The sequence below is a fragment of the Vipera ursinii genome (genome assembly GCF_947247035.1).
Source record: "Vipera ursinii genome assembly, chromosome: 6".
Taxonomy (NCBI): Eukaryota; Metazoa; Chordata; class Lepidosauria; order Squamata; family Viperidae; genus Vipera; species Vipera ursinii.
This window is the reverse complement of record NC_139515.1, coordinates 69,257,191-69,278,696: the sequence shown is the minus strand read 5'-3', so window position 1 is coordinate 69,278,696 and position 21,506 is coordinate 69,257,191. Positions and strand designations below refer to the sequence as shown.

The window sequence follows — 21,506 nt, the reverse complement described above, 5'->3', positions numbered from 1 at the left end:
GTCAGCAGTAAAACAATTCTAGTGGGCTTCAGACCACAAGGAAGGGAGGGGCAGATCAGCTTCTGAAATTCCATCTTTAAAAATCATAATGATCAATGTAGTGGAGTGTGAGAATAGCCTCAAGGAACAGGAGAAAGAGCTGTAGCCAAGGCAGTAGTCAGATAAGAGTCCAAAGCAAGAGTGGAATTTGAGAAAATGTCTCATTCTTGACCCTTCCTTGTTCTCTATAAGGGAAAAGCAGATGAGGGAGGCACATTCAGAATTGCAAAATTCTATTACCATAAACCCATCATAAAAGGAGTTTTAGCATTTACTGTATAACTTTGGCATTCAAGTCTGGTCTACCTGACGAAACATGGCAATTCAAGGATGATTCAAGTATTAGCTTGAATATTTCTTTTCTAAAGTCAGTCTAATTCTTCTCTAATATGGCATTATTCAGAGAGGTATGTCTATTCATTTTCAGCCAGCATGACCAATGAAAGTAAGTCAGGAAAACTACCAGGTTAGGTAGGGAATCATTAGCACAGTGAACACTGTCTTCCAAAATTAACTAAAATTAATATTTAGAGTTTTAAAGCAGAGGTCCCCAACCTATGGGCTGCGGCCCATTACCTGGCCACGGCTCCTTGGTCGCCGGGCTGCGTGATTGCCATCATTGCCGCAAGTGTTGTGTGGGCAACAGCAACACCGCGAGTATTGTGTGGATGGCAGCAGCACCGCAAGTGGCAGGTGGGCCATGGCGTGATCCTCGTGCACGGGCGGTGGTGCAAGCCTCACACCGGGGACAGCATCGCTGTGGGCCATGGGGGAGGCCTTGCATGAGCATGGCGGCGCAAGTCTCATGCCAGGGGCGGCATTACTGTGGGCCATGGTGTGGGCCTCATGCAGGGGCAGCAGCGTGAGTCTTGCACTGGGGGCGGCATCGTTGCAGGCCGCAGAGCAAGCCTGGAGGCATCACCACAACCCTCACACAGGTGCTGCTGTTGCCAAGAGCCTCATGTGCATGCTCTCAACCCCATTTGCATGGTGCACATGCTTGCAGCCAGTTTGTATGTATGTGCGCACATGTGACCATATTCACATTTGCTCATGCACGTGTCATTCGCTTGCCTCTCCCTCTCTCACTGGGCAAACAAAAAGGTTGGAGACCCTTGTTTTAAAGAGTTTGCACAATGGCAAAATCATCACAGGCTTATCAAATTTCATGAGTTTTCACATTCTCAGACGTGAGAGTAAAGATGATTAATTGCTGTAAGATTTCAAGCAAGGTATTGCGATTTCAGAGTACTTGAGCTACTGTATTTTCATAAGGTTTTGTCATTTAAAACTATTTATTTACTTTTGTACAAGATTACGCAATGGAAATATGATTGATCCCTGATCTTAACATACAAATTCAACATGTATAATTTACACTGAAAAGAGTGAGAAGTAAACAAAGTCCTTGGCTTCCATTAATTCTGTGGAACATTATTTTTTTTAGGTATTTCTGGCTTTTGATTAGCTGTTGCAGGGATAGAAAAGTTAGAGGGAGGAGTTGAATAATTGGCATTGTGCCTCTAAAAGATAGTAATACTAATACTAATCATCATCATCATCAGCAGCAGCAGCAGAATAGATGAGAAAGAACTGGAGAAGATAACAAAATACAAAGACCTACAAATAGAAATAGAGTGTGGCAAAGGCAAGCAAGGGTAGTACCAATAGTAATAGGCCCCTTGGGTGCAATCCCAAAACAACTGGAGCATCACTTGAACACCACTGGCATTGACAAATTCGCCATTAGTCAATTACAAAAGGCAGCCTTACTAGGAACTGCTTCCATCCTGCAATGATATCTGTAATACCATCAAACATCCACAATTGCCTATCCCAGGTCCTTGGTAAGGACTCGATAGGTAGACAAAATGCCAAATCCAGTCTGAACATCTGGCTGACTGTGCGATGATCAACAACAACAACAACAACAATAATAAAGTTGGAAGGGACCTTGGAGGTCATCTAGTCCAGCCCCCTGCTCAGGCAGGAAACCCTATACCATTTCAGATAAATGGCTGACCAGTCACTTCCAGTGTTGGAGCATTCACAACTTCTGGAGGCAAGTTGTTCCACTGGTTAATTGTTCTAACAGTCAGGAAGTTTCTCCTTAGTTCCACGTTGCTTCTCTCCTTGATTAGATTCCATTCTTTGCTTCTTGTCCTGCCTTCGGGTGCTTTGGAGAATAGCTTGACTCAGTGGCGTAGCATGGGTTGTCAGCACCCGGGGCAAGGCAAGCACCGCATCGCACGCCTGGCACCCCCCCTCCACAGTGGGCGGCGACCCGGCGGCTCGGATCGGATTCGCACAGCCAGCACTGCAGTGAGAGAGAGTGAGTGAGCCAGGCAGGGGTAGAGAGCTGCGAGTGCGAGTGCGCCCCCCAGATGTTGTGCCCGGTGCGGCCGGCCCCCCCTGCACCCCCCACGCTACGCCACTGGCTTGACTCCCTCTTCTTTGTGGCAGCCCCTGAGATATTGGAACACTGCTATCATGTCACCCCTCACCCTTCTCTTCATTAAACTAGACATACCTTGTTGAATCCTTGTTGATTTTCTCAGTCCTGTTTCTGATTATCTTTCAGGTATTGTACTATATCTAAATATATTCAGGCATAGAAGTGGAAACTCACTTCTTTGAGAAAGCATTCAGTATTTCCAGTTAAAGACAGATATCAGAGTCCAATTTGAAGGAAAAAAAACACACCAAAAGACTGATATTTAATATTTCTTTTTTAAATAATAGAACAGGGTTACAAGATGTATCCATGTTTTATATTCCTATAAAACATGGACATTATTTACTTAGTGAAGTTTGGAAATAAAAATGATGAAAATAGAAAAAAAGGTAATTTCTGGATTTCATTATTGTAAAAAGGTTGTATAAGGTGGTTCTTGTAAGGTTAAGAAGGGAGAGAGGTAATGATTTTGTTTCTAACTGCTGTAAGGAAGAGCAGATGCCTTTTAGTTAAGTAACTTTTTTTCTTTCTTTAACTATATCCTTGCTGCATTTTTTCTTCTTTTCTTTCTATAATCATGTATTTGTTTTTTTCAGTTACGTAAAAACTTTTAATATAAATTAATAATAATAAGAGAAACCCAGTAGTGATTAAAGCATCAGGCTGGAAACTGGGAGCCTGGGAGTTCTAGTCTCACCTTGTACATAAAGCCAGCTGAGTGATCTTTGGTTAGGCACTTTCTCTCAGCCCCCAAAAGCAGATAGTGACAAACTACTGCTTAAAAGCCTTACCAAGCCCAGACAATCTTTAAAAATCAGACATGACTGAACAGAAGAAATATTTTAAAAAATATTAACAAAAAATAAGGTCTTAAAGAAAGTTTTTTGCATGGTTTGTATTTGTCCTTTACGTGACATAAAGTTTATTATTTACATTAATGAAGAATTGCTTCCTAGGTAATCAGACAGTGATTACAAAGTCCAATGAACAGAAGAGACATGGCCCAGAGCTATTATGTCACAAGCAATAACAGAAGGGATTATTATCTACAATACCATAAAGTCAAGCATTTTATTCTCTTGCAAAACTATGTTGGGCTAGACATTCTGTAATAGCAGCACCCGTTGATTTTGTGGTAAATGCTTTGTCGTCATACCCCACCCCTAGAAAAAGAATATATGATATTTAATGATATGCCTCCTAGTTTAGTGCTTTTGTTGCACTTTTCTGTAATTTAATTATTGCCTAGATGAGCAAAATGAACAGAGTGTTCTACATGGCTGGTTTTCAGTGAAAAAAAGATATGGAAGGTATGAATCTATTCTCTCTAGTCTTTGTTCTATTCTAATCTCTATTCTATTTCCTTTCCCATCCCATCCTATCCGCATCCCATCCATTTCCCAACATATTTAAAAATAGTACATACGAGTCTAATTTATTTTATATTCATACTACTTTGTGAAGCATAGAGCCTATTTAATATGTTTGCTTGATATTTTATAGCAATATCCCACAGATTTGCTCCAAGAAGCAATCTATTTTCTCCATCATTTTATCATATTAATATGTTATCGTTACTCAGAATTAAGAAGCTCAAACTCTTTGAACCTTCCTAAATATGTCAGTGCTTGCATCCCAGCCTATAATCACAGCAACAAAATATGATCAAAAACCTAGGTTATCTGAGGAAGTTATTAGGTCATGTGAAGGATCTACTTTTTGTTTCAGATGTTGACTCTTTGTGGCCCTGAATGAAAAGGTTGAGACATCAGTGAAGCCAAGAACAAAAATTTAGGTCAGATATGTCTGAGTATAACTGAGATATCAGATTCTAAAGAAAATAGGGCTGTCAAAAGAAGTTCCAATGATGGTCCAGCTCCATTTGTTTTGACTTTTATCAACCAAAAATGAGTTGCACTTGAAACTGTAACTGACTATAAAAAGCATCTTTGTACTGTGGGCTTGTGGTATAGAAGATAAAAAGGAAGAACATGCAAAAAGAGAAAGTAATTTTCTAAAATGTGAGCGGCTGATATTTCTTACTACCCAAAATGTTCTTTGGAACTGCAGGCTCCTCCTTCCAAGGCATTAAGCCTAATAAATACTTGGCACATTAAAATGCTGAGAACAAGCTGGAGCAATCTGTAGAAATAATAGCCTTTCATACATGATTGGATTCTTTTTCTAAGAATTGGAATGTCTAAAATATTTATCACAATTAACGTCCCTGAAAAGGAAGCTTGTGTTCTTGGTTCTGAAAAGTGTTGGGTTCTTAAAAATAAAAGCTATTTGTACTTGGAAGAGCTAGTTTTTGGAAGAGCTAGATTGTCCTCTTTTTTTTGGTCCCTCTCAGAAGGTTAAGCACTGAGTCTTGACTGCTGATTACTCCAGCTCATTATATTCCTCTGAGCCCTTAAAGAGGCCTGCTCATTTAACTTGGCCTTTTATCCTTGCCTTCAGGAAGTTTGGTGTGAACTTTGCTGTCTTCTGTGATAGTACTGAGTACATACAACTGGCAACAATGTGAAGCACTCACATAAATTCAGTCAAGAAAGAAAAATATTCAATTTTGTTTTCATAATTTCTATAACAAATGTGTACGGCCACTTTCCTTCTTTCTGCAGACTTTCTTCCCAACTCTGCAGAGATCTATTCCAAACAACTGCATCACAAACAGCTAAAGCCAGAGTTCAAGGAAAGTTAAGTGCATTTAAGCGATACTGAAATCAATGAAATTTCAGTACATCAGTTAAAATGCTTATATTCAATTGATTTCATTTAATTTTGTCTGGATTGTGTCCTAAGGCTAGACCTGAGTTATGGTTTAAAGAACTTAATATTGTTTTCCTATAATATAAATACATACTACTTTTGTCATCTCTGCTTCCAAACTCAGAAATGAATCTGAACATATTGTGAATAGAATAAAATAGAGCGGGAAGGGACTTTGGAGGTCTTCTAGTCCAACCCCTGCTCAAGCAGGAGAACCTCCTTTTTGAATATTTTTGAAGGTTGCATGAAAGTCCATATATGAGCAACATAGACTATCTTCAATTTCCTGAAAACTAATTATTGTTTCCTCCTTACAACCCGCATCTAAGAAGGAAAGCCAATGTCTAAATAATTTGTTGAAGATCTCTGTGGGGGATTTAGAGTACTAGGTGGCAAATGAAACTTGTAAATATAGTGGATATAACAAAAACCCTATGGAAGAGAATTGGTGGAATACAATCATTTTGGGAGTTGCCCTTGGACAGGTTGTGCAGTAAACAAATTTAATAAATAAATTTTGGAATACAAACTTTATAGGAAAGACAAAGAAACATTGGTAGAAGAAGCTGATTTTATATCAAGGAGGGTATAAAATTTAACATTTATTTATTAATTAGATTTCTATACTGCCCTATTCCCGAAGGACTCAGGGCAGTTTACAGGGCAAAGTTAAAAACAGTTAAAATAGTACAAAAGTTAGAATGCAGTTAAAATTAAAATAGAATTAAATAACGTTAGCCCAAATTTAAAATTTAATTTAAAATTTAAAAATTTAAAACCCCTCAGTCCAGGCCAGCTAAATCAAACAACCAGGTTTTTAGGTCCTGGCAAAACGAACGAAGGTCGGGGGCGGTCCGGAGTTCCACAGGCAGGTCGTTCCACAGGGCAGGCGCACCCACAGAGAACGCCCTCCCCCTAGGGATAACCCGCCGGCACTCACTGACCGGCGGCACCCTAAGGAGGCCCTTCCTGTGGGAGCGCACAGGATGATGGGAGATTGATGCTGGCAGCAGGTGCTCCCTAAGATAACCCGGACCCATGCCATTTAACATTGAAAGACCAAATTCCTTATAGAATCATTATGGTTAACAATATCTGATCACAAATGTAAATTAGTCCTGAGCAGAGAGGAGAGTGGCCTAGACTTAATTCTAAGTAGCGGCAATGATCTGGCGCAAGTGGTAGCCAGTCGTAGGAAACTGGACATAATACTTTTCGCAGCACTGTGGAATACAGTCCCATTTGATTACAAAAAAGGAAGCTTCTAAAAAATGAGGGCATTCGTGAAAAATTCTGAAAAATCCAGGAAGAGACTAGCATAGCAACCCAATAATGTACAAGAATTTGTTAAACCTTAGTAGATTTTGTGAGGGGAGAACACAAGGGAAAAATATCACCTTCCCCAAAAACTTGATGCTTGACAATAATCTTAAAGGAAACCATAGGACAATTCGTATAAATGGATTGGAAACAGAAAACCAAGCAGGGAAGCCATTGGGCAGTGAAATAATAACAGAATGAAAGGATTTTTGAGGCAGATATGTTGCATTTGCCTTTACTAGGAAAGAGATTGTACTGAACCTCTATTGATTTTTCTCAGAGAAGGAATCTAAACAATTAAAATAAATGGGGATAAGCAGGGAAATTATGCTAGATCATCTTGAGATGATCCGCTGTAATGGAGACCTGATTACACCCGCCCAAGTGTTCAACACCAGGCTGTTAAGAAAATTGCAATGCTTCCTGTGCTACCTCTCATTGGAGCCTTTCCTCCAGCATCAACATGGCACAAGTTGCCAATAAAGCAACAATCTTGACACAGGTATGGGTGGAGAGGTTTTTTTGGAGCTCTGCAATCACCAGTGAATGGAGACGTGCAGCAAACAAAAGAAAGGCACTTTTTCTTCAGAGGGAGGGGAAGGTGGGGGGGGGGACTGCAGAGACCCAGTAAGGAAAAGCACAACTTTGGAAAGGTGCAAGAGCTCCGCATATTAGCGATTAACAAGCAATAACAGGAAAAAGAAATCCTGGAGAGATAAATCAAGACAGGCTCTGTAAGGAGCAAACATTGATATGTAATAGCACAGTAATGGTATAGAACAGGGGTCCCTAAGCCCCAGTCTGTGGACAGTACCCGGCTGTGGCATGCCAGCAACCAGGCCACACAAACAAGCAAAGCCCCATCCGCAGGATGCAGGCAGTACACAAAACCAGGCTCCCTCCGGTCCACGGAAAACCTCTCTCCACAGAACCAGTCCCTAGTGCCCCAAAAGTTGGGGACCTCTGGTATAGAATATAGGATAGAGGCCTATATAGTAAAAGAATATAAGTAATAGCAATAGAAATATATGCTGAGCTTGTCGATCGGAAGGTCGGCAGTTTGGCGGGTCGAATCCCGAGTGCCGCGTAGCAGAGTGAGCGCCTGTTACTCGTCCCAGCTTCTGCCCACCTAGCAGTTCGAAAGCACGTAAAAATGCAAGTAGAAAAATAGGGACCGCTACGGTGGGAAGGTAACAGCATTCCGTGCACCTTTGGCGTCTAGTCATGCCGGCCACATGACCACGGAGATGTCCTCGGACAAGCGCTGGCTCTTCGGCTATGAAACGGAGATGAGCACCGGCCCCTAGAGTCGGAAACGACTAGCACGCATGTGCGGGGGAACCTTTACCTTTACCTTTAAAACACACACACACACAAACACTTTATACATCACTTTTATAAAATACCTTTGTTTTACAAAAAAATATATATCTCTACATCTCTTATAGAGAACTATAAAGAAACTACCCAGTCCAGGATCCAGTGCCTCTCTCTTGAGCCGGGGTCAACTTAATTGGGTATGATTTTAAAAAGAACCTGTGTCACTAAGAATTCTGAAAGAACTCATATGTGAAATTTCTGGCAGAGTATGTATTATCACTCAAATTAGGCTCTGTGCCACAGAATAAAAAGGTAGCCAGTGTGACACTATTTTTTAAAAGTAGATCCAAGCAGTGCTTTTTTCGTAAAAGAAAAAAGTTGCCAGAACTCACACACGTCATACAACCCGCCTTGCCTACCCTACAAGGTTCCATCAAAAAAAGGTGCCGGAACTCCGTTCTGAGCGTTCTGTGAGAAAAAAAGCCCTGGATCCAAGGATGTTGCAGGAAATTATAGATCAACAAGTTTATACTGTAGTTCCACTCAAGTTGGCAGAAACAGTAATTGAAGAAGATAGACAGACAGACAGCTTGGATATTTGCTTGCAGATGTTTTATTACCATACTAGGTAATGTAATGTTATTACTTAGTTGGATAATGAAACATCTGCAAATAAACAAACTCAGCATCAAGGACTCCACAACACATGTGGGTGTAGATAATCCAGTTGACATTTATATAGTTAGTTTTTCAAAAAGCCTTTAACAACATTCTTCATCAAAGGCTCCTGGGTAAACTTAGTGGTCATGGAATAAGAAGGCCACATCTTTTGCAAATTGCTAAGTGGCTAACAGAAAACAAAGAACAGGAATAAAGAAACATTTTCTCAATGGGAGGAAGGAAGGAAGAAGTCTCCATCAACGATCTGTCTTGGCATCAGTGCTTTTAACTTGCTTGCAAACGATATTGGATTAGGAGCAACCAGTGAGATAATCAAGCCTGTAGGCAATAAAATGAAGAACTCTAGAAGTATCTCTTTTAAGTGGATGGTTAATCAAAAAGGGAAATAAACGCAATTTAAGTAAAGGTAAACTAATGCCCATTAGGATGAGAATCAGTAACATCACACATACATTAGTGGGTCCGAATTATCTCTATCCATGAAAATGATTTGGGGGGGAAAAATGGAAAGCTCAGTGAAGAAGCCCATCCAGTTTATAGCAGCTACAGAAGGCAGTCTTCATGCTAGAAATCATTAAGAGTCTGAAAATAAAAATGCTAATCTTTCTAATGCCCTTATTAATTCTATGGTATGTTTACATCTGAAGTATTGTGTGTAATTATATTACACTTGTAGTTGTCGAATAGAATAGAATAGAAGAATAGAATAGAATAGAATAGAATAGAATAGGATAGGATAGGATAGGATAGAATAGAATAGAATAGAATAGAATAGAATAGAATAGAATAGAATAGAATAGAATAGAATAGAATAGAATAGAATAGAATAGAATAGAATAGAATAGAATAGAATAGAATAGAATAGAATAGAATAGAATAGAATAGAGCTGGAAGGGACCTTGAAGGTCTTCTAGTCCAACCCCCTGCTCAAGCAGGAGAACCTATACAGTTTCAGACAAGTGACTGTCTAGTCTCTTCTTAAAAATCTCCAGTGATGGAGCACCCAATATGTCTGAAGGCAAGCTGTTCCACTGGTTAATTCCTCACTGTCAGGAAGTTTCTCCTTAATTCCAGGTTGCTTCTCTCTTTGATCAGTTTCCAACCATTGTTTCTTGTCCTACCCTCTGGTGCTTTGGAGAATAGTTTGATGCCCTCTTCTTTGTGGCAGCCCCTCATATACTGGAACACTGCTACCATGTCACCCCTGTTTCTTCTTGTCTTTAGGCTAGCCGAACCCAAGTCCAGCAGCCATTCTTCATATGTTTTAGTCTCCAAGTGTTGGATCATCTTAGTTGCTCTTCTCTGAACTTTTTCCAAGGTCTCAACATCTTTTTTGTAGTATGGTGACCAAAATTGGTTGCAGTATTCCAGGTGTGGTCTTACTATAGTTTTATAAAGCGGTACTAATACTTCATGTGATCTTGATTCTATGCCTCTGTTTATACAATCCAGGATTAGATTGTATTAGCTTTTTGGCGGCGGCTGCACACTGCTGGCTCATATTCAAGACTCCAAGGTCCCTCTCACAGTTACTGTTTTTGAGCTAGGTCTCGCCTAATCTATACTTATACCTTTGATCCTTTTTTCCACATTAAAGTTCATTTTGTTGGATAGGGCCCATTGTTCAAATTTGGATCCTGAGCTCGTCTTCTGGGGTGTTAATTAGTCCTGCCAGTTTAGTGTCATGTGCAAATTTGATGGGTTCCCCTTCTATTCCCTCATCTAAGTCATTTATGAAAATATTGGAAGAGTACTGGGCCTAGATGGAGCCTTGTGGTACCCCACTTCTCTTCATGTGGATGTAGTGCCATTGAGGACTACTCATTGAATTTGGTTTGTCAGCCAGCTACAAATCCATCTGGTGGTGATGTTGTCTACTCCACCTTTTTCTAGCTTACTAAGCAGCAGGTTGTGGTCTACTTTGTCAAATGTCTTACTGAATATAAGTATACTATATCCACAGTATTTTGCTGGTCTACTAATTTAGTCACTTTATTAAAGAATGAAATAAGATTGGTTTGGCATGATCTGTTTTTAACAAACCCCATGCTGCTACTAGTTATAACATTGTTTGCTTCTAGTTGTTCACAGATCTGCTTTTTGATTATCTTGTCCAGTATCATCCTAGGTATTGATGTTAGACTGAGTCCGCTTTTTTTGGATCTGCTTTTTTTTCTTTCTTAAAGATGGGAACCATATCAGCCCTTTTCCAATCCTCAGGTACTTGCCCGGTGCTCCAGGATTTTTGAAAGATATGGTGCAATGGTTCTGAGATAACATCTGCCAGCTCCTTCAAAACTGTGGGATGTAATCTGTCAGGTCCTGGTGATTTATATTCGTTAAGGTTGGATAGGTGTTCTTTTTCCATTTTCTTGTTTATTTTAATTTTTGTTTCTAGTTTGTCTTTTGCAGTAGTTTTGTGTGTGTGTGTTGGGCTATAAGAAGACTGATGCAAAGAATGAGTTAAGCAGCTCTCCTTTCTCCCTACTGCCTGTTACTTCCTTGCCATCTTCTCTCTTTAGTGGACCTACAGTTTCCTTGACTTTTTTCTTGTTATTAATACGTTGAAAGACTCTTTTTTATTATCCTTGATTTCTGTTGCAAGTCTTTGTTCATTGTGAGCCTTTGCTTTCCTGACTTCATCTTTGCATGTTCTGGCTGTCTATCAATCCATCAATAGTTTCTACTCTTGAAGATTCAATGTTTCTCCAAATATTGGTTGCAAGGGAACAACAATTGGAGAGGAATATTTATCTATAGCTACTCCTTGAAGTATGACCAGTCATTTAATGGCTGTCCAAAGTTATGACAGACACCTGCCCCAAAAGCTACATACAACCCCATTTCAAAGTTAAGGCAGCTGCAGTGCCCCTGCAATCATTCATTCTTACAGCAGTCCCCTGTTTAAAACCAACCCCACAAGCCCATCCCCCATCAGAATTATCTTTGAAGATCACCAGACCTCATATTGGGGAAGGAGGGCAGGCACACATTCTGGACCACATGAGAGAAACCCAGAAGTCCTTGCCTTTTCATCATGCTGCACAAATTAGTGTCTGCTTCTGAGTTATCACTGTGTGGCCCAGGGATAAGCCATTTCATTTTGCTAATTTAACAAGGTCTGCATGGTGCTGTAAAAGCTTTCAGAAGCTTTTTGTACTGCTTCTTTAAGAAGCAAAATAGTCCACATGGCAGCAACCTGGAAAAAGCCACCATTTTATACTGCCCACTTGAGGGAGCATTAAAATGGCAGCCTTGTGACAAACTGCTTAATTTCACTGCATTAATGAAGTCTGCAGAGGCAGCCCTGAGCCTATGCTAGACTTCCAAGGGTCTCCCACAACCCTGAAGCACCCAACTCTGTTTTAACAAAGTGCATTTTTGCTTAATAGCTGTTTCAGGAAAATAGGGGTTGTTGTTGTTGTTAGCTGTGAAGTCGTGTCCGACCCATCGCGACCCTATGGACAACGTTCTTCCAGGCCTTCCTGTCCTCTACCATCTTCTGGAGTCCATTTAAGCTCACACCCACTGCTTCAGTGACTCCATCCAGCCACCTCATTCTCTGTCGTCCCCTTCTTCTCTTGCCCTCAATCTTTCCCAGCATTAGGCTCTTCTCCAGTGAGGGGTAAAGATCGTTAAGCAAGGCCATTTTGCTTAACGGCCATTGTGACATGTGGCCCTAATAGGCAGGCTCCATTAGGATCGTATCTTGATGTCTATCTGTATTTATTCCTCTTGCAAGCATCCCAGGGACACCTGTTTGGCCACTGTGAGAAACTGAATCTTAGACCAAGACAAATCCTGGCCAGTAGAGCAGTTTTATGTTCCAGCTAAATTAATATTTAGTGACCAAGTAATGCAAGTAAAGAAGTTAACATTGGTGCACTATGTGTTGATTATTAATTTTTTTCCTTCAAAGGTTATTTTTTTCATTTCCATTGCTTTCAGTAGTTTTGTTTTTCTTTAAAGCAGTATTTCTCAACTTTGGCAACGTTTGAGATGTCTGGACATCAACTCCCAGCATTTTCCAGCCAGCATACTGTCTGGGGAATTCTGGGAGTTGACATCCAGACATCTCAACGCTGCTAAGGTTGAGAAACACTGCTTTAAAGCAAGTGCAGGGAGTAAGATCATTATGCCCCATTCCCATTGAGTATTCTTTCCCTCTTTATCTGTCAAAATCCCTAAATCCATGTCAAATACCACCCATGAATACACATAAAGATAAATAAATGCTGGTTCAGTGGGAGAGGAGAAATGTTTTACAGACCTATCAAAGCAAGGTTTCAGTGTGGAACTGTGTCAAGGGACTGCCCACTCACATAATCCTCTCTGGAAGTGGATCCACTCACCGAAAATCTAAAATCAATCTGAATATATAAAACACTTATATTACAATCACAACAGCTTAAATGAGACAAGAACATATACTAACGACTATATTGTCCTGTCATATATTTGGTTAATGCAAAATTAAATCTTGTTTTATTCTGCTGTCCTTACAACACTGTTAGCTGACTTGTTCTCAGCCTTATCTCCTATAGTCACTTGCATAATATTTGTATAACTCTTCCCAGCTTTTCCTCTTCCTGCCTTGCTATCTTTAACCCTGGCAAGCTGTTGACTAGAATTTGGATATATTTTTCTGGGGATATAAATCAGACTTGCTAGAGATGTCCATTGAAATTGAATGGCCAACAAATTCGAATGAGTGAATGAACAAAGAAACAGAAAAATAAATTAAATATTAGAACTCTTGGTGTTCTTTCCAACATGGCTCCTTCCCTCCCTCTCACCTGGGCATAATTTCAAAGGTTTTAATTAGCCATAGTTTGCTATTTTGCTGAAATTAAGAAATGATGAAATCTGGATGGGGACATACCAGTAACTTGGAGTATTGTTCAGAGTATATTTAATAGTGTGACTTCATACTGAATACAGCAGTCATTGCCTCCCAGATCAAGCAAAATGTGGATCCATGGAGATTCTGGCGTTTTGCTTAAAACAAGTGGACAAAAGGAACATTTACATAAGGGTGAGACTTGTTCATAACTTATCTTGTAAATAGTTTAATGGAGTCATTGACATATAGTTGCAAATATAGTTGTCTTGTGCATTCTGATAGGAATTTTGCAATACTACAAGGTAGAATATGGTCCCCCCAAAAAACAATTGCAGAAATATACTGCTGTAGTATCAATCAATATCCTTTATTACCATCAGTTGACTAGAATTTAATGCTTTGATATTGTTTTTCCATTGTAAACACTGTATCCAGCCAACAGCAAATTACATTCCTATAATATTGCTATCTTAATCATTATGGACTATCCATATAGGATGTTAAGAGACATTGCAGTTTATCAGGGAAATGGGGTGCAGGTCTTGGAAATGGCTAAGCCAATTATTTCCTCAGAATTTAGATTGAGAGCCCAGAATCAGTTTTGTTGAACAACCCCCTCCCCTCCTGCCCAAGAAACATTATGGATGGCCTTTCCTTCTAGCTGAGTCATGCCACTTAACCAGCTGTAGAGTCAAAGTGCAGTATGTTAAATATTTCTGCTCCTTTGTTTCTCACCATTCCCATCTCAATAATCTGATAATGCCCTTTGACCTATATAATGAATTATTCCTTCACACTCTTATCTCATTTGCCCTTTCCTCCTGCCTCTTGCCCTCCCTCTATTTCCTATCATGATTTCAGGAATGTAATTTGAAATATTTAGTTTGCTCTTTTTTACTGTTATAAGGAAGCATAATCAACCCTGTTTCAGCTTGCACTAGCATCTGAAGTAATTGTAGATTTGCAACTATTTTGCATCTCTTTTTTTTTCTGACAAAATTACACAAGAGTTTCAAGAACTGAAAACGACTTAATGCCACAATGTACTTACCAGTGCATGGGAAACTAGACTAAATGTCCATGCCAGCTTTAATAAATTGTTGTCAAGTAGATTTCTGCTGAAAGTTGCTTTCAGCAATATTTATTTATTGAATATCCCATGCATAGGGCAAGAGCTGAATGGTGATGAAAATGTAAGATTGCAACATTGCCATTAAGACAGATTATTGGTAAGAATCTGAAACAGTAGGTACAATCTAAGGAACCACAGATCTAGTTGTATACTTTCAAGTACTTTTGGGGCTTGTGTCTTTTGGTCAGCACACACACACACACACACACACACACACACACACACACACACACACTTAGATCCTTGCAAGCATTTAGAGAAACCTGTAGAAAAATAAAGCAAAATTAATGAATCTTATGAGAGCCAGTTTGGTGTAATAGTTAAAGCACCAGGCTGGAAACTGAGAGACTGTGAATTTTAGTCCTGCCTTAGATACAAGTGGATGATTTTGGGCCAGACACTCTCTCTTAGCCCTAATAAAGACGCAATGACAAACCACTTTTGAAAAATCTTATCAAGAAAACTGCAGGGACTAGTCCAGGCAGTCACAAGGAGTCAACACTGACTTGAAGGCACACAACCACCCACCCACCCAAAATATCATATCTTGTAAAAAGGGCAAAGAGGGAAAATATTTTGCTGCATATAATATCAACACAAATGGTATATGGAATATGCTCACCTAGTCAAAAAATGTTATTCACCTTAAAATTAATCTAATTTTAAATGGGTAAATGTAAATGGCTCACAGCTTTATTGGGACCAGCCAGAAGACATGAAAATATATCCAGTTGTTCTGATTCCCTTCCCCCTCTGCCAATAAGCTCCTTTGCATATTTTTGTATCATTTAGATAACACGGATTTTGAATCCCCCACCCCCACCCCAACATGGAGATTTTAAAAATCTTATGTACACATAACATTTTTTTTCCTCTGTAATGTTTCTCACTGTTTTTAATGTATTCCTCCCAGGATCTTTATGAGTTTGGACAGTGTTAAAAGTTAGAGAAGCATTTTAAAGTTTGTTTAAATCCAACTTGGCCAATGGAAACATGGAGAAATATTACAGTACGGGCATTAGTGGGGGAAAATGAAAACAAATTAAAAGATTATAATATTATAATATGTGTTATGAGAAATATTAAAATATTATATTTCTCATATCACATGGCAGCAAACAAGAGAGAAACTTGTCTTCTGTTGACATTCAGAGGTTTTGTAGACTGTCCTTGAAATACTAAGCATCACTGAGTATCTTGATCCCTGTTGTATAAATTTTAACAGTAGGATCTTGAAATCTAGTTGAAATCAGTATTGAGCTATAGAAACTGAACTGGGATCCATTTCTCTCAGCCCTGCCTAACATGTGGAAATGAAAGTAAGAGAGATACCCCTGTAAATTGACTTGAGCTCTTAGAGAAAAGACAGGATATGAATCTAACAAACAAATTATGGAGGACTGAAGGCTAGTGGGTCAGGTCACTAAAAAGTGATTGCTAAACAGAAAAAAACAACCATGAAGGCAGATTCTGGAGAAGGGAGCTGAAAACAAGAGAATGTCATATGCATTGCTGAGTCAGCACCAGCTTAATATTATTAGAAAGGATTTTTTAAAAAGCCTTTGTTTAAGGGAGGAGATATAGCCTGCTAATTGAAAAAGGCAACATGTATCTTAAGATGTTCATGGGTTATTTTCAATATTGGATTCAAAGAAGCATATAGCCAAGGAAAAAGACTTTGTGCTATTTCTAGGTGCAGTCTAAGTTTAACAGAGGCTACTTGCTGAGTGTTGCTAGATCTATGTTTTGTGATAAAGTACAATATGGGTGTTTTTGCTTTGTTTTGGTTTTTTTGACATAGTATAACATGTGAATAATCTTGGGAGAGCTTACATGCCCTCTCCCAAATCAGTCTATTAGTAGAAGCTAAAAAGAAGAAGGAAAATAAGCCAGCAAGTACTTTGCCTACACAAGTCATTGCTGGCTTTCAAGAGTGGCTTTACTTTGTCCAACAAACCAACATTAAAGGAAATCCTAGGTTAGTGTGATTTGTAGCTGTAGCTACATTTGTTGGACAACTGGGCATGGAGCTCTCCCACTTCATTGTTAAGGATAACCATAAAGATTTAGAATCTGATCCCAAATTCAAGCTGCTGAACTGCTTTTCAAAACGAAAGAAAATTGAAATAAAAAAAATGCTGTCTTCTCCAGTCTGTCTTTAGTTTATCTGGGCAGAAGAAGGAGACCTTCTGAACTTTATATGAAGATAGGCAATTTTTCCCCCCAAGTGATGTATTACATTTTCCTCATTGCTATATATTTAGCTCACCGAGCTTGCCACCATGATACAGTGAAGTCATCAGGGAAATTTTGGGGACTAATCCATCCCTCAGCCCCACCTCCCATATCTGGCACTCGTGATTTCCCATATCTATTTGGGGTTTAATGTTAGCCAAGTAACAACAATAAAAATAATGCAAAATTTTGCAGCGTTAAAAACAGTAGTTTGCTACCAAATCAGTGATTCAGTCCTGGGGGAAGAAATGTGACATACAGCCTGTGGGTTACCCATCACTCCTTTTAAAAAGAGACTAGAAAATGTGGCTGTGATTACAGTACTTAAGCAGTGAAGAAAAGAGGGTTTGCTGACTTCTGTAGGAAAGACATGGAAAGAGTCAGAATACAGATAGTCCATGGCTTACAACAAGGGAGACCGACATTTCTGTTGCAAAGCGAGACAGTTGTTAACTAAATTTTGTTCCATTTTATTACTTTTCTTGTCACAGTTGTTTAGTGAATCCCTGCAGTTGTTAAGTTAGCAATACGGTTGTTAAGTGAATCTGGCTTTCCCATTGATTTTGCTAGTTAGAAGGTCGCAAAAAGTGATCACCTAACCTCGGAAAACTGCAACCGTCATAAATATGAGTCAGTTGCCAAGTGTCTGAATTTTGATCATGTGACCATGGGGATACTGCAATGGTCATAAATGTGAAAAATGGTTATAAGTCACTTTCAGTGCCTTTGTAAGTTTGAACAGTCACTAAATGAACAGTTGTAAGTTGAAGACTACTTGTAAATATATATCCATCTAGCTAGTACCTTGTTGTTCAACTAGTAACTTCTTTTACACTGCAGGGCAGAAAGGTCCATATATTTGTAGTTCTAAATATTTTTTTAATTGGAATAAGGACTACCAGACTCCTGGTTTTTAATTTCTTTTACAATATGCTTTACAGAGACACAGAGACTTTCTCCAGCTGATGCTTGATGCGCGTATCCAGACATCTGACATCATCATGGAGCAATCGGACAGAGTCAGTCAAGATGATATTTCTGGAGCTCTGCCAAAAAAGCAGCAGATGTGGTTGAATGATGATGAGATAGCTGGTCAAGCCTCCTTGTTCCTAATTGCTGGCTATGAAACCAGCAACAGCACACTTTCCTTTGGCACTTACCTGCTGGCTACCAACCCCCAATGCCAGGAGAAGCTGCTGCAAGAGGTGGATGGCTTCTTTTCAAAACATGTAAGTGGGGCATCCTGACTGCCATTCTCCTTTTGGACAAAGGGTGGGTGGTGAGAGTGAGATGCCCTTGATAAAGTCAGACAAATAGGATGGTTTAAAATGTGGGTTACAGGCCAAGCATGCATATTTTAAGATGCATATTTCAGTCAAGATTGAGCCACCTTGATCAGGGCAAATCCATGCCCTATCTCTGATCTTTATTGTGAACAAAGCAAGACAGCCAGATCCCTTCCAGATGGAAGGTCAGTGCAATTATCTCTGTAAATGGAAAAGATGCTTTATAATATTTTCACAAGCCAGAAGTATCTGTTTCTCAAGCGCATGCATTCAGTTGCAAATGCATAGACACTGTTCCTCAGCTAGGCCATTGATTTGTCTATTCTATCAACTGGCTAGGGAACAGTTCTCCATAATTTCAGACAAAACCTCTTCTCAGTTCTTTAATGTATTCCAAGTATTAAACTTGGGAATTGAACTTGGGAATCCTTTTGCATCAGAGTGTACACTCTGCCAGTGACCTGTAATACATCATCTGGCCCTGCATTTTTCAGTTTTTCTCAGTAATTGTACTTAATCATTTGATAAACAACTTCCTAAGGATATTCTTCAGTGCCCCCTTCCTCCTCCGCCCCCTCCCCGTCCTCTTCCTTGGCATTTCTAAAGTCATAAAAGGAAGAAAAATTACCGAATGCACTACTTTATTGATTATCTATTAACCCACATCAGGATATAATATATAAAATACAGAACAATAGTAAGACCACCTGTTACAAAAAGATAGAATTAAAAGGAAATGCAAATCAAATTTCTATATTATGTCTACAATTTAGTCCCATCTTATCCACATATGTAGTTCTGAACTATTTGATTCAGATGAAGGGCCATGCTATGTGCAATATTTGGGAGCAAATCATTAAAAGGAATTTGATTTTAATTAAACGTAAAGGCAAAGGAAATAACTATTTCTTTTATTCTCCCAAAGGTGCTTTTTCAAGAGACAACTGCACTTCCTTTGTTTTTCCTTGAAGATGTTTCGCTTCTCATCCAAGAAGAACTGAAGAAGCTTCTTGGATGAGAAGCAAAACATCTTCAAGGAAAAACAAAGAAAGTCCAGTTACCTCTTGAAAAAGCACCTTTGGGACAACCATAAACTGAATGGCTGAGAATCTTCATTGGCATTTCTTTTGTTTTGGCCCCACCATCTTTTCTATCTTGAATCAATCCATTTTTGAAATATGACATGTAGCATTCTATTCAACAGTTCTATAGCTCTTGATTCCCAAAAGTTATACACCCTCACCTATGACAGTGACCATGATGGAGGAACATGTCTCCCTTCCTTCACTGAGATTGTTGCTGTAGAGAACAAAAGTACATTGCAAGGCTGTTTCCCTACCCCTATATCAGTGATACATTGGCCAAATTCACACATAGTGGCAAGCCATGATTTAATGCTACCAGCAGACAGGCCACACACTCAAGCATCCTCTCCTTCAGAATTTAGTCTGTTTCACTGTAGGTTTGATACCATAGCAATTATAGCCCCAGATATATCCCTGGGGAAAAAAACTCTTTTCCTTCCATGGAGTTTCTAGACAACAATGAAAAAGAAAAGATTTTTGTGGATCATGCCACCTATTGTAGTATTTTATTTTTTAAATTGTGCACTGAACCATTTAGAAACAAAAATGGCTTTCTCTGACTATTAAAAGAAACTGAATGTCATACGTACAGAGATGATCTCGTCAACAAACCATCCAGGAATGACCGCATTATTCTGCATATATTTAATGACATCCATGTAGTCTCAAAGCACTTTACACCCAGAACTACGGAAGCTACAATTTCTTGAATCAATATGCTGCTGTAAAGGCTGCATGTATCAGGAGAGACTGCGGTGTAAATAGAAGTTGGAAGAGGAGTTCCAGACGTGAAAGAGTCTATAGTGTATATGTAGGCACACAACAAAAGCAAGTGCAGCAAACAGATATAATATGCCTGTCCAAAAACAAAACACCAAAGTACTTTTATTTCTTTATATGTGTTCTACATGGTAGAGCCTCAGTTGCCGGCAAAGGGGTTTTATATAAGTTAGGGGGGAAAAATAAAACAAAATCACCAATTCTTTCCTAGGGAAGACAAGTGCCAAGCTTCATTTTTTAAATCACTGTTTATAAACATTTACTATTTGCTTGGATCACTGGGAAGATTTCCATTTTCAAGGTGAAGATTGTCAAATTTCTGTAGCTCCCCTCATCAGATCAAAAGGATGGAAGTATATTCTGCCTGTCAAGATGAAGGGTAAAGTCTCAAAATTAGGTTTTGATGGACAGATATTTCTGTTATTCCCTTCCCTTTTACTTTCATAGCTGCACCCCACCATAGTTTTTGCTCTTTTCAGAGCTACTCACCACATCCACTTAAAGTCTAGAAAATAAAGGGCATATGTAAATTTAGTTTAGCATTCAAGAAAATGAAACTTTATGACAGAGGATATTGAATCATGAATAGTTTCTACTTTCCAGCCAAATCCTGTATTTCTTTATTTATATATATATATATTCTCCTCTGTTTAATGGCATTTTTACAAGTTCAAAAAAAACCCACCATATTTTTGTATATAACTTAAGATCCCTGTCTTATCAATGAATCTTTGAGAATTGTGTACATGAATTTAATTTTAAAGTTTTCAAAGCTGTGTATGAAATTATGTATTTTAAGGTATATTTTATAGTAGTATTCTGTTGTTGTCTTTTAGCCATAAGATTCTTTTGCTCCAAAATGTAAACTTTCTGATGATGTAGAAATGCTTTCATCATTTTAGGGGAATTCAAAATCTTTTGAAGATTTTGCTTTAAGGGAGAGAATTATAAATATAAATATTCCAAGTAAATAGGATGTTTCATACTATAAGTCAGGCACAGGAGATTTAATATTAGTGACTTAGGCATTGTAATTATTACAATGATTGATCAGGTTAAATTGTTTTATGGATATATATTGACAGTAGACACTGAACACTGTGTTTTCTGGAATAAAGCGCAATTTCATATTTCTGTAAAGTATTGCAGAATTAAATTTGAAAAGGCTGGAAAACTTTAAAAGATAAATGTTCAATCTGAACATTAGTTATTTTACACTTAAGAATAGGTCTCTTTAGTCTCTCCAAGTACTATTAATCACTATATTCCTTAGAGATCGCTAAAAGTCTTTGGTCAAGGCAAGCATCAGTTCCTCTTATTCTGAAATGCTATTTTCCTAGATTGACGAAGCCCCAACCTGTTGTAGCAGCTTCTTTCCTTGCAAAGCTATTTGCAAGTGCTAGAAACTTAGAAAAATGGTTGTCACCTCTTTAAGCAGTGCCCTTATTTATATTTTATTCATTTATGTGATTACTATATAGAGCACATCAGCTGAACTGCAATTGTAGGAGATTTACAGAGTACAGACGATTGGAACTAAAACGAGAACAAGGAATTA

The 21,506-nt window shown here is 38.8% G+C and overlaps 1 protein-coding gene across 1 annotated transcript in view; it reads left to right on the top strand.

Moving 5' to 3' along the window:
• TBXAS1 (thromboxane A synthase 1) overlaps window positions 1-21,506 on the top strand; it is a 126,173-nt gene that overhangs the window by 51,372 nt on the left and 53,295 nt on the right. Inside the window, exon 6 of the mRNA XM_083366047.1 lies at window positions 17,739-18,026. Coding sequence (XP_083222173.1) covers window positions 17,739-18,026 — 288 coding nt within the window. The remainder of the gene's footprint in view (window positions 1-17,738; window positions 18,027-21,506) is intronic.